Source organism: Vigna radiata, unplaced genomic scaffold, assembly GCF_000741045.1.
Source record: "Vigna radiata var. radiata cultivar VC1973A unplaced genomic scaffold, Vradiata_ver6 scaffold_43, whole genome shotgun sequence".
In the NCBI taxonomy this organism is placed as follows: domain Eukaryota; kingdom Viridiplantae; phylum Streptophyta; class Magnoliopsida; order Fabales; family Fabaceae; genus Vigna; species Vigna radiata.
The window spans coordinates 696,031-709,145 of record NW_014542924.1 but is presented as its reverse complement, the minus strand read 5'-3'; the positions used below and the strand labels follow the sequence as shown (position 1 = coordinate 709,145).

The 13,115-nt window shown below is 30.0% G+C and overlaps 1 protein-coding gene across 2 annotated transcripts; it reads right to left on the bottom strand.

The window, feature by feature from the left end:
• Positions 1-2,710: 2,710 nt before the first annotated feature.
• On the bottom strand, positions 2,711-6,452 carry LOC106752673 (protein CPR-5). 2 transcript variants are annotated; one of them, XM_014634406.2, is made up of 5 exons: positions 5,962-6,452; positions 5,606-5,662; positions 5,050-5,085; positions 4,090-4,929; positions 2,711-3,561 (listed from the first exon to the last, which is right to left on the bottom strand). In XM_014634406.2, exons 1-5 carry the CDS (start codon positions 6,217-6,219, stop codon positions 3,028-3,030), a joined length of 1,725 nt encoding a protein of 574 aa, XP_014489892.1. In that variant the 5' UTR covers positions 6,220-6,452; the 3' UTR covers positions 2,711-3,027. The 2 variants fall into 2 exon arrangements, with proteins under 2 accessions (XP_014489892.1, XP_022632955.1); XM_022777234.1 differs by lacking the exon at positions 5,050-5,085.
• Between the last annotated feature and the right edge of the window lie 6,663 nt (positions 6,453-13,115).

Here is a 13,115-nt window from a genome sequence, read left to right as displayed (position 1 = left end):
GGTCCTTTGTTGGTTAGGATTAAATCTGTGTGTGTGCGTGGTTGGTAGAGTTTGTGATTGAAGATGAAAGGAAAAGGGAATTGATTCTCATTGAGCTCGAACCGATTTTACCATGAAGTGCAAAAGTTACGAGAATCAATTCCATATGACATAGAATAGATTTCATTAAGAGTGAAAATATGAAGAAAATCGATTCCTATAATGTCGAAGCCGATTCTATCAAACTTTAGAATAGGGTGCAATGTTCATGGAACTGCTTCCACTTCATTGATGTTTTTTATTTTGTTCCATTTCAAGAGGTTGTGCCAAGGTCAATTTCTATGACAAGTCTTTGATCTTCTTTGATCAATGGTTGCTTTCAAAGTGATTGAAGACTAAGATAGATATGTTACACAGGAATTGAATTCATATTTTAAATTACTGCATGCTGCTTTTTATATGGCTATGAAATACGAAAAATCTACTAAAACACTTGAACGTATATTATACTCCTGCATATGTTCATCTTCATACCATAAAATGGAATTAAGCATGAACTTAGTCATTGAAAATCATGACATTAATTATTCACATTAACAACGTCTCCTCATTCACATGGTTATGCTAATTTATGCACAAATGCATAGGATTAAATTTCTTAGAGTTTGTCTAATTAATTAAAATCATAAAAAATAGTGAATATTACAAGCTGTTTTCAACTTGATTTTAACTTGGTGTGCTACCAAAATATATTGTATTATTTATTTATTATAATTTTAGTATTTTAAATAATTTTTACAAAATAAATATAATATATATAAATATCATTTTATATTATTTTTAATATCAAGACCAATTAGATAATCTTAATTTTTTATCTACTAAAAGATTTTCTTAAAATTTATCAGAGTCAAATAACCAGAAACTTCATAAACTTTACTTTCAATTTCATTAACTACCATCTCCAAATTCTTTAAAACACACACTTTATTCTGAACTTTATTTATTCTTCCTCAAATTTATCTTTCAAAATTGAATACACCATTGAATATTCTACTTACAATTCCCATTTTTTATGGATATTTTTTACAACTTTTTGAAAAATATTATTTAGAAAATAATATATTTAAATTTGTAAAGTTCTAGAATTTATGTCAAAATTTAGATTATATTCAGTACAAATTCATTTTCAATTTTTTTACAGAACATTTTTAAAACATATGAATGTACGAAAACTAAAACCACTAATTTTTAGAAGATTAAACTCAGTTAAACCCAAGGTTAACAATAAACTAAATCAACTCAAGTACGCTTAGACTAGACTCCATAGTTGACATGTTAAACTTGTAATACAAACTAATTAGTTTTTAACTTAGAGTTAAAATTTAAGTCTGCTAAATACCCAAACTCAACATTTTATCAATCACATTGGAGCATGTTCTAGGTTAATGTAGTCTATCATCATACTAACCTTAAAGCATAAAAAATACGTTTTCTAAAACAGTTTCATATTCTTTAATATTTATTGAAATTTATTAAAATTTACATTTTTTTCTCACTTTATATATAACGATTTTCTCTCTTGATTATACAGATTTCTATAAATATTTACCATATTTTGAATACATTATGATCCTGTTTATTTTAATGCTGGAAGATTAATGCTTACACTTTTTCTAATAAAAACACAATAGTTCTGTATTAAACCTCGTTTCTTAAAAACTATACTCTCAATCTACCTAAAACCATTGAGATGATGTTCCAATATATACAAGTCCCAAGCAAGATTTTATTGTAATAAATAAAATTGAACAAAATTTAAGCAATTATTGGGAGATTATTTCTTTCTCCACCTTCATGCTTTCTTCTTCAACTCCATAATATAAAAATTTATTATCACATTATTGTCATAATATTTCCAAATTATATTATGAATTGTGTAAATCAAAACGTTAATATGCATAATCTGTAATATAATGTTCTATTTCAAAACTTAATTGAATAATATAATCTATAATATGATTCCAAATTACATAATTAGAATCAATATTTAAAATTGGACAATAAAAAAAGGCTTAATAGTTAATTTTGTCCCCAGTTTCGTTGACAAATCTCAATTTAATCTCTCGTTTTAAAAGTGTTTGAAATGAGTCCTCACTTTCAAAATTTTGAGTCAAATTAGTCCATTTTGTTAAACAGAATTAAATGGTCTTAAGAGTTTAATGATTTAGCATAAGAGATATTATTTTATAGATATAAAATAATATCTCTTCTACCCAATCATCAAGCTCTTAACGTTGTTTGTTTCTGTTTGACGGAAGAGACTAATTTGACTCACAATTTTGAAGGTAAGAACCCATTTCAATTACTTTTAAAATGAGAGACTAAATTGAGATTTCTCAACAAAACTAAAGAGAAAATTGGCTATTAAACCATAAATAAAAAGTTACATAAATCTAAAATATAATTATAGATTATATAATATAATTCAAATCAAATCCAGATTATAAATTGCAAAATGTGTTTCTAAATTAATTATGAAGTGTTATATGAAAGAATATGTTCGTCACATCTTATATTACGAGAGGAAAGATAAGAAATTATGGGAAAAAAGAAGAAAACCCCTTCTTGAAGTGAAAAAGACGTGCAAGTCTAATATTCAAATTCCTCCCACTGTAAAATTTCCAATCTAAATTCTAAGAAATTTGATTCCAACCATGAAATTATTATAAAATGTAACATCCTGTTTACAACTCTAAGATAATTGTTACAAAAAATCATAATTAACTGTCAAATACATTTACACCATTCTACATAAATTTATACCCTCAAAAAATTACATCTCCCTCAGTAAGAACTCGTGAACAGTCTTAAACAGCAGCAAATGCAAAGCAAGGTGGTGCTCATAATACATTACTCATTCCATTACTTTGAATATCACATCAGAGCAGAATAATTAGCAAATCATGAACTGAAACTGGACTTAGGCAAATACAACCAATGAGGCTTGGCTACTGGTTAATTGGCTAACCACGACCAAACACTGCTTTACCATTCCGATCCGTTAAATTCTGACCCTTTCATTGTAAAATGGTCTTTCCATTGATCTAGGCTAGCAAATGGCATGAGACCACAGAACAGTGGTAGAAACACTAGCAAGATAGTATAGAAGATAACTCTGCGAATCCAATACTGAAAAATTGTTTTTTTTTTCGTTGTTTGCCATGCAGTGACTGGTCCATGAAGGATTTGGAACAAAGCAGGTGTCCAGCAGAGGGAAAAGAAATGAAGCAAACATAGCATCTCCCAGTATAAGAGCCACACATTACCACTACCACCTAGTGTCTCCACACACAGCTTGCCACAATAGCCACAACCAACTCCCAACATTAAAAGGATGAAAGTCACAGGCATAGTCTGTGATGATGATGTTGTTGATCGCTGCAAGAGCAAATATGCAACAGCAAAAATCATCAAGACACCAAACATCATTCGGCTCATTACTTGAACCTGGCACCACAAAATATTCAACTTTGAATTGAATGAGGTCACTGACTTGGGAGTCCACCAGGAGGAAGATTCCTAAAATGGAAAAGAAAGACATCATTAATACCTTTAAATTGTGCCAAGGAACTCCTGGAGTAATATGCATATGAAACCATTGAAGTACAGTGAGAATAACATCTTACTGTACATAGTGTGCATCTTAATTCTTAAATTAGAGCACAAATAACGGAAAAACATCGAGTGGATCTTTGATCATGACAAAGACTTACTTTAAATAAAACATGGAAATCTTAACAAAGATCAGTTTTTTCTCTGAATAAAATTTCAGCAATATGCTCACTGTTCGTTATTTTTCACCAAACACTTTTAGAACAGGGCTATACTGACTAAAAGTACTACTAATGTAGCTATTTCAAACAGCAGAAAAACAATTCTGCAGCATTCAAGAAAAGGTTCCCGATAAGAATCATATAACCAAATACACAAGGCAAAAACTCTGATTAAGTTTTACTGCTAAACCAAAGCATGATGCAGTAGCTTCAGTATTTCATGTGCACCAAAAACATGTAACCAGGGAAAAACAAAACAAAAGATTATACTTGCCTGGGTTGATGGTGTACATGATTCAGTAGCTTCAGTAATCCGTTCATAAGAATAGACATAAGCACCATAGAAAAGTGAGGATGACATAATGAGCAAACCAGTGATAAGACAGTCTATGCACTTCTTTTTTAGTTCACCATGCCTAGTATCTTCTAACTCAGTCTTAAACTTTTCAGCTTTGAAAGATGCCTTTGATTCTCCCATGGCTAATTTCGATCTGCTTAGACTATTCAAATCACGGTTGAGAGCCAATTCATCCTTTTTCATGTTCAATTCTTCCATTTTAAGGCCAATTGCAAGTGCCTTGAGGTCATTAGAACGACCCTGCTCTGCGACATGCTTCTCAAAAATACTAACCATAGGATTATTTATTGATCCAAATGATATTTGAGAAAAAGAAACCATTTGATCTGATTGCCCATATAATGCAAGCTCACGACTAACTGAATCCATATGAAATTTATCTCTGCCCTCTTCCGGAGAATCATCAGTAACTGAATTCACATGAAAGTTATCCCCTCCCCTGTCCTCTTCAGGATAATCATGATTGACAGAGTCCCTATGAAAGTTATCCCTGACCTCTTCAACAAGATCATGACTGATTGATTGATGGATTTCAGTATCATATGGTCTTGAAGGACCACTCTCTCTAAAAGTATCAGCTGAGCATTCTCCTTTGTCAAGAGTCAATCTAGAACTCAGAATTTCCATCTTCATATTATTCAATTTATTTCCTTCATTGCACTTGGATGATTCATAAACTGATTGGAGAGTATTCAATGTGCTACTAAAAGATTGCTCAAAGTTTCTTGTCAAACCTTCTAGCTTATCTCCAAAAACCTGAGACCAGGTAGGAAAAAGTCAAATCAAGAGCTGCTTAATGCTTTTGATATGAACAGCTGTAGAAACAAGATAGTAAAACTGCAGTTAAATGATGAATCACCAATTGATCTGGCTTACACTGGCAAGAGATTCCTTGATAGCTGATGTACACATCTGCATGCAAGACAACATTTTGAAACTTTTTCAATTATCAAAAAGCATAACAAATATCTCCATGAGTCATTTCAAAAAATGTTTTACTTACAAATGGTACATGCAGTGACATCAAATAGGAAAAATTACACTTACTCCTAATCATTTTCCATCAAATCGCCCAAATACCCATTTCATTCCTACTCTTAGACTAACTTCTTTCAATTATTTGAAAAAGTTTTACATTGATGCCTTTTTATATTATACTCACAAGCACAATACCCCTTCCTCTTTATCCTTAACCATTCTTATTTAATTAATTATAAGAAAAACATGTGCTTGTACATTAAATGAATACCCTAATATACTAATTGTTTGAAAAGAAAGCTTTAGACAGTATTAGCAAGTAGATGGAGTAGTTATCAATAAAAATGAATAGAGACATGAGCAAACTATAATCTAAAAAATCAAAAGGAGAATACGCCGTGATATGCTTTATCAAATATTATTCAAGTTTGCTTCTAAAATAGGGAAAAATTACCACTGAAAGATGACTTGGAGATATACTCTCAGCTGCTACATCTTTTCTATACAATACCTTCAAAATTAAAAATAAATTAATAAAGTTTCTCATACATAATATCAAGCAATAATCTTAACAGATCAAAGCAATAATTAACCAAAAAACTTAAAAACACTACCCATTAACCCTCACCTATGATTAAATGAATCAATGCTCATACAAGACACAAGTCATCAGTTTTGAATGAAAAAAAATACACAATTAAAACCAATATTGACTAATGATATCCGAAATTAGAACCAAGAAACTTCAAGAAGAAAACTTTAAGAGGAGCAAAAAAACTTCAAGAAACAAACTTTAAGAGGAGCATTTACCTGAGCCATAACGGCGGCGAATGACATTCCCAGAGGAAGGCCAATAGTGTCCACATTATTAGCCCTATGACGTCGAACAACCACGCTAGGGTTTCGTCGCTTGAATGATAGCTTCTTACCCTTACTTTTTCTTTTCCGTGAGGAATTCGAGGAGGTTTCAGACATGTCTGAACTTTGCATTCCATTGTTGGTCGAAATTTGACTCTGAAATTGGTTGACTGTTGTTGGTTCAGAGGAAAAATCCTCAATCTCAGTCATGAGGGCCCTCCTTTTCGGAAAACAAATTCAGTGAGAAGATCACACATTCATGAAATTTAGTGTGATAAACCACAATAATCCTCAAATTTGAAGTGTCAAATGTTGTACTGCAATGATTGGGACGCTGGAGAGTGTTTCTTTCTCTCACTTTTGGAATATTATGAAACTTGGCCGCCTTCCTTCCCTCATTCTCTTTTAGATCCAGCCCATATTGCAACAAGACCTTCTACTATTTAAACTATTCCAGAAATACAATTTTTCTTTTATTATACTCCATTCAAAACTAATATCATCCTATATGCATCCTATCCATCTATAACTAAAAAAAATTCAAACTTAAATATAATTTAATATATTTATTAGTTTCAATTATTTTAAACATCTTTTGTATATTAAAAAATATATAATTTTATTATTTTGTTATTTATATGAGTAATTAATTATAAAATAAGAATAACACGGTTTATATATATATATATATATAAAAGGTTTGTTAATATAAGTAAAGTGATTTTTCAGTTAGTATATTTTAGGAAAGTGAACCAAATTTAGGTTACAAAAATATTTCTATTTAAAAAGCATACTTTAAATATAAGGATACTTTAGTAATTTTAAAATTTAATTTAAATAAAAAATAAAAAAGGTAGTTATTCATTAATTGTTTTTTAAAATAAAAAAATAAAAAGAAAGATAGTTATTTTTCACTACTTAAGAAATATTTTTAATTATAATATTTTTAAATAGATATAACTTTTATAGTTACGTTGTTTTTTAAAAATGGATAGATAACATCCATAAGCAACATATTTTCCATGACTTAAAGGTATTTTTGCAATTTTTATTTTCATGACTTTATAGAACGCGTCTGGGTTTATAGAACCCATCTGGTTTTATAGAATCCGTATGAGTTTATAAAAAACCTGGGTTAAAAAAACAACTACCTTTTATTTTATTTTTTATTTTAAAAAAACTCACCTTTTAAAAAATATATAATAAAAGCTAATAACTTCTCGTAGACCAATCAGGATTTTTCATAACTACCTTTTATTTTTTTATTTTAAATTAAATTTTAAAATTATTAAAATATCCTTGGATTTAAAGTTGGTTTTTTTTTAACAGTGACATTTATGTAACCTAAAACTTGGTACACTTTGCTAAAATGTACCAACTGAAAAATCTCCTTACAGTAAATTAGCAAACCCATATATATATATATATATACATATATATATATACATACATATATATATATATATATATATATATATATATATATATAATTTTGTAAAGATAACTTTAAAAATATTTATGTATCCGTTATTTAAAAAATATATTTATATATTTTAAAAAGGTATCAAATAATTTATTTTATTAAATAAAATATTTTTTATTTATTAAAAAAATTAATAAAAAAATAATATCAAAACAAATTATCAAATGATATATCCCATTTTTATAATGATATATATAGTTTATAGTTATATTATATAGAGCATTGTACTATAAATATATAATATACTATAACTAGTTTATAATATATAACTTTTAAGTTATATAATAAATTATACCATATTTCATAAATTATTTATGTAAAATATTATATCATTTTATTAATGTATTTATAGTATAATATTCCATAGATTATATATTATAAATTATTTATAATGTAAGACATTTATGATATACCATATAAAATATTCAAAATATATTATGTATTCTATATGGTATATTTATTATAATTTAGAATATAATTTATACTTTATTCTTAATTGAAATATACTGTAATTTATTTTATTACAATTTGAATACCGTATAATTTATAACATATTTGAAAATATATTTTATTATTTTTTGGAATATTTAAAATGAATTATTGTTTCTTACATTAAATATTTACTATTTATAATAGGCTTAATACCTCCAATGGTCCTCTGATTTGTCAACTAATCTCATTTTGGTCCTCAAGTTTGCAACAGTCTCAATTTAGTCACAATTTTTGAAAATATGCACACATTGTATCCCATCCGTTAAGTAGTAGCAGACGGCGTTAAGTGTTGTTCACGTGTTTGAGTGAGAATGTGGTGAGGTGTTTTTCTTTTACGTGGACTGTTTAGTGGTGATGTGGCATCATCACCACGAGAGAAAGAAGGAGAACAAGACTTCAATGCCTGCAATAGCTAATAGTAGTAGAAAACAATGTATATTTCCCAGCATCAAGACTTTAATATTCATTTACTTGCACCCAGAAAACACAGGTAATAAGAAGGAAAACAGAGGCAGAATTAGATGTATCCCCTTTTCATGTCAGCTTTCATACGAAACAAAAAAAAAAAAAAAACAGAAGTAGTTTCTTCTCTCTTGCAAGCCGTATAACCACTCCTTATCTCGAAACGCCCTTCACCTGTGATGAACAAACATACAGACCAAATTTGACCAAATCACAAAGTCTCATGACTTTAATACCAAATGACTCCAATACCAAGTGTCAAATTTCCGCTATCTTCGACCTGTAACATAAAACACCTATCCTGTTAGCTCCTCTCTCAGCACTGTTATGCTGCAACGTTCGTCAAGTTAACTCAAAACAGCCATCACCGCCCACACTCACACTCATATGCACACAACATACTCATCGTTTCCAATTCTAGAAGAAGAAATATCAAACAATAGAAAACTAACCAATAATCGGCATTCGGAAAACGTTTTCGTCCTCGACACTGGCGGTGAGTGTCGTTGAGGGCGTTTGGCGTTTAAGAGACAAGTAGGAAACCCTTGAGTGGAGAGGAAGGAGAGCGGTGTTGTGGTGCCGGTAAGGGCAGCGATTCTGGCGAGAACATCGATGAGGAGAGTGGCAATATCTATGGCCGAGAGTGATGGTGGTCCGCAACAGCGCTCATGGCCGGTGAGGAGGAGCGACGACCCTGGCTTGGTTGGCGGCGACTTGCGTGGGAGAGTGGCTTTGAAGGCGCCGGCAACCTCGTCGGTCGCGGTGGCGGTGACGGGAGGACTATCGCAACAAATCCCCAATTTCAATTCCACAACCCTAAATCCCAATTTCTAATTTCTGATCCCATTTAACCCTAAATCCAATTCTGATGCCACATCATCAATGCTTATTTTAATGAAAATAACACCTCACCACATTCTCACTCCAACATGTGGACAACACTTAACGCCGTCTGCTACCACTTAACGGATGAGATACAATGTGTGCATATTTTCAAAAATTGTGACTAAATTGAGACTGTTGCAAACTTGAGGACCAAAATAAGATTAGTTGACAAAACAGAGGACCATTGGAAGTATTAAGCCATTTACAATAAATAAGAAAGTATATGAATTACTTGTCCCTTTCTCACATTCTTTAATTGGAAAGAAATGAAAAGTATATTTTCTTCCTGTCATTTCTAACTTTATTTGAATTTTTTTGGGGTTAAATATGTTTTTAGTCCCTATACTTTGGAGCGATTTTGGTTTTAATCACTCTTTCAAACTAAGGTACAATTTAGTCCTTCAACTTTAGAAAACTCTGGTTTTAGTCCTTTTTACCAATTTTTTTTAACTTTGTTTGCCGTTTCAAGCACGTTTCATTATAGCATTTGGATTGTTTACACTGTTTGACACATTTTTTCTTCAATGTTAACTGAGAAACGCGTTAGAAACAGCAAATAAAGTTAAAAAATTTTGGTAAAAAAGACTAAAACCAGAGTTTTCTAAAGTTGAAGGACTAAATTGTACCTTAGTAAAGAGAGACTAAAACCAAAATCGCCCCAAAATATAGGGACTAAAAACATATTTAACCCAATTTTTTTTATATGTCTAATGAACAAAATCACCTATTAATTTGAGATTCTAAAAATTTTAATAATTAAAAAAAGTACAAATATAATTCAATACTTTAAGTGAAAAATAATAACATATTGTTAGTTATAAATCAAAAGATTTTTTTTTAATTTAAAACATTTATTTTTTAAAAGTTAAAATTTAATGAATTTATTTTAATAAAAAAATTATTTTTAGATATTATAAATATTTGGAGTTATTTGTAAATATTGTTATATATTGCATATTAGTACAAATTAACATATTTTTAATAGATATTATGAGACACTTTTATATATTATTATATATTATTGTAGATTATAATAAATGATAATAAAATAATATATATTATTTTAAAGATATTAACATAAAAAAACAAGATTTAGGGAAAAGTTTTAATAGAAACTAAGTGACAAGTTAAGGAATAAGAAAAAAAGATGTTAAATGCTGAGTTTTAATGGAGAAGAATTAGAGCCGTCAAAATGGGTCATAACTCGCGGGTCAATCCGGCCCATCACGGGTTCGGGCTGGGTTGGGTTTGAAAAATACAACTCACTTATATGTGGGTCAGATTTCAACCCGGCTCATTTAGACTCGACTCATGCGGGTTGAACCCGTGGTGGGCTAGGTTGACCCACCAACCTACCTACCTAATTTTATTTTTTAATTTATTATTTTATTTATGAAACCCTAGAAAATAAAATACTCTCTTCACTCACTATGTATACCAAAAAAGTAACTTCTACTCTTACAAATCACTCTTACGGTACTTGCTCTTATCTGACGGTGCTCTGAGTCTCACTTCACTGAAATTCTTCAAAGAGCATGTAAAACACCCTTACTTTTATCTTCTCTTTTCTCCACATTTTTGTTTTCTCACTTCTCTTTCTTTCTTTTTTTTTTCAAAAACCTTTCATGTTCTGACATGCTTGTATCTGATTTTGTTCATTTTATTTAAACAATTTGAGTATTTGAACAAGCTCTTTTTGATATCTTTGAATTTGACAAATTATGTTACAGATTAAACTATTAATTTTTTGTTAATGTTGTTGAATAAGGAACAAAAAATGAATATAAGAAACTTATTTGTATGTTTTTTGTTTTTGTTTTTGGATGACATTTGGATTATATTGTACTTTTTATTATTATTTTGAATTGTCTTTAACATAATTTTTTCGAGTGAAATTTTTTTAAATTTAAATGACAGAAAGTTTGTATTTTTTTATTTTAAAAAAAATGTAATTAAATGGACTAATGAGCCAACTCGTTTAGCCATCAACCCATGGTGGGTCGGACCAGGTTCAAGTTTTTCTGGCTCACTAATAAATGAGTCGGGTTGGGTTGGCTCACTAAGTTACCAATCCGTGGTGGGTCGGGCCGGGTCGGGTCGGGTTACCCATTTTGACAGCTATAAGAAGAATGATGAAGTGGAAACTAAGAAGTTTGGAAACTTACATTTTTGTTTTTTTTTTACTTATTGGTTTATTTGTCTGGGTTAAATTGTAGTTATTATTGGTTTGATTATTATCTTTTGAAATTTAAATGGTTTTAATTGAAATATGTTGCGATTGTTGAGGAAGGGATAATTAATTTGGGGTCTAGGGTTTAAAGGATTTTTACTTTTTCAAAAATAATATTTTTGGATGAAAGAATGTTTTTTTCATGATTTTATGAGTTTTATGTGTATGAAGTGTGTAAGTATTTTGGGTTGAAATGAAAATTGTTTTTGTTGTTTGTTGACATTATTTGTTATTATTATATAAATACAATTATTAATATTAAATTATAGTCCTTTGTGGATAGTCTTTATAGTGAAATCAAAATGATAACGATTTTAGATAGAGAATTTTATAAATTATGTTTGTGTGTATTTGTTTGTGAATGATGTTTGGAGTGTCAAATAATTGACGTCTTTAAAAAAAAATATATTAATTGGTGTTTGATATTTAATTTTTTGAGTGTCAAAATTTTTCAATGTCAACAGTCAGATGATTGATGTCTTAAATTGAGAATTATGTGTTTCAAGGTTTTTTTGTGTTTTAAAAGTATTAGTAGATTATTTTTAATTTTCTAAAAGTTTTATTGGCTTATTCATACATTTATGGTGATGATTTTTGTAACATTCCAAAAATATAGTATAAACCATATCATAGAATATATACATATAATAATATTACAGAGCAGTTGACTAGGAAACTAATTTAAAACATAATTCTATAGAAAATATTACAGAATTAAAACCTTAAAAAAAATTACAACTGAACTGAACGGTTCTACAAAGAAGACTACTAACCGAACGGTTAGTAAGGAAGCTACACAAGCCGAACGGTCATACACTGGCAAGTGCGAACCGAACGGTCCCCCTCCTTGGAATTCTCTTTCACAACCATATGATTCACTCCATAATAATTTATCATCATACTTATGTATCCAAACACGCAATCAGAATCATGTATTAACAATATCAATCAAGAACAAGAATTAAAGAAAACTAGCACTATAAATTTGAAATAGGACCGAACGGTAAAGATAACCTTACTCCAGAATCATGACCGAACGGTCAAGTAACATGTTGGCTCTAGTTTGAGTTGAATACCGTCTAAGACTTACAACACATAAACCTGAGTAACCATATAGACTTTTCTATTATTTTATACCTTTTGTCAAAAGTGTAGAGCTTAGACCAACTACTTATGACTATTGTCGAACACTTGGAACTTGGTTGAACACTTTATCAAAGGATGAAGTTCTCTTCAAAAGACCAAGCGTTAGTACAGACCGAACGCTTTTCAAGAAATCGAGTGTCTGTACAAGACCGAACACTCACCAAGAAACCGAGTGCCAGTACAAGACCGAACACTCTTTTAAGAAATCGAGTGTCAGTACAAGACCGAACAATCATCAAGAGACCGAGTGTCAGTACAAGACCGAACACTCTTTAAGAGACCGAGTGTCCGTACAAGACCAAACACTCTTTAAGAGACCGAGTATCCGTACAAGACCGAACACTCTTTAAGAAATTAAGTGTTAGTACAAGACCGAACACTCTTTTAAGAAATCGAGTGTTAGTATAA

What these genes read in the sequence shown, in the direction of transcription:
- LOC106752673 (XM_014634406.2), bottom strand. Translation starts at nt 6,219, where the DNA reads ATGACTGAGATTGAGGATTTTTCCTCTGAACCAACAACAGTCAACCAA. An exon ending in TCGCCGCCGTTATGGCTCAG is followed by an intron (nt 5,663 to 5,961) that starts GTAAATGCTCCT and finishes TTAATTTTGAAG; the next exon opens with GTATTGTATAGAAAAGATGT. An exon ending in CTCCAAGTCATCTTTCAGTG is followed by an intron (nt 5,086 to 5,605) that starts GTAATTTTTCCC and finishes TCTTGCATGCAG; the next exon opens with ATGTGTACATCAGCTATCAA.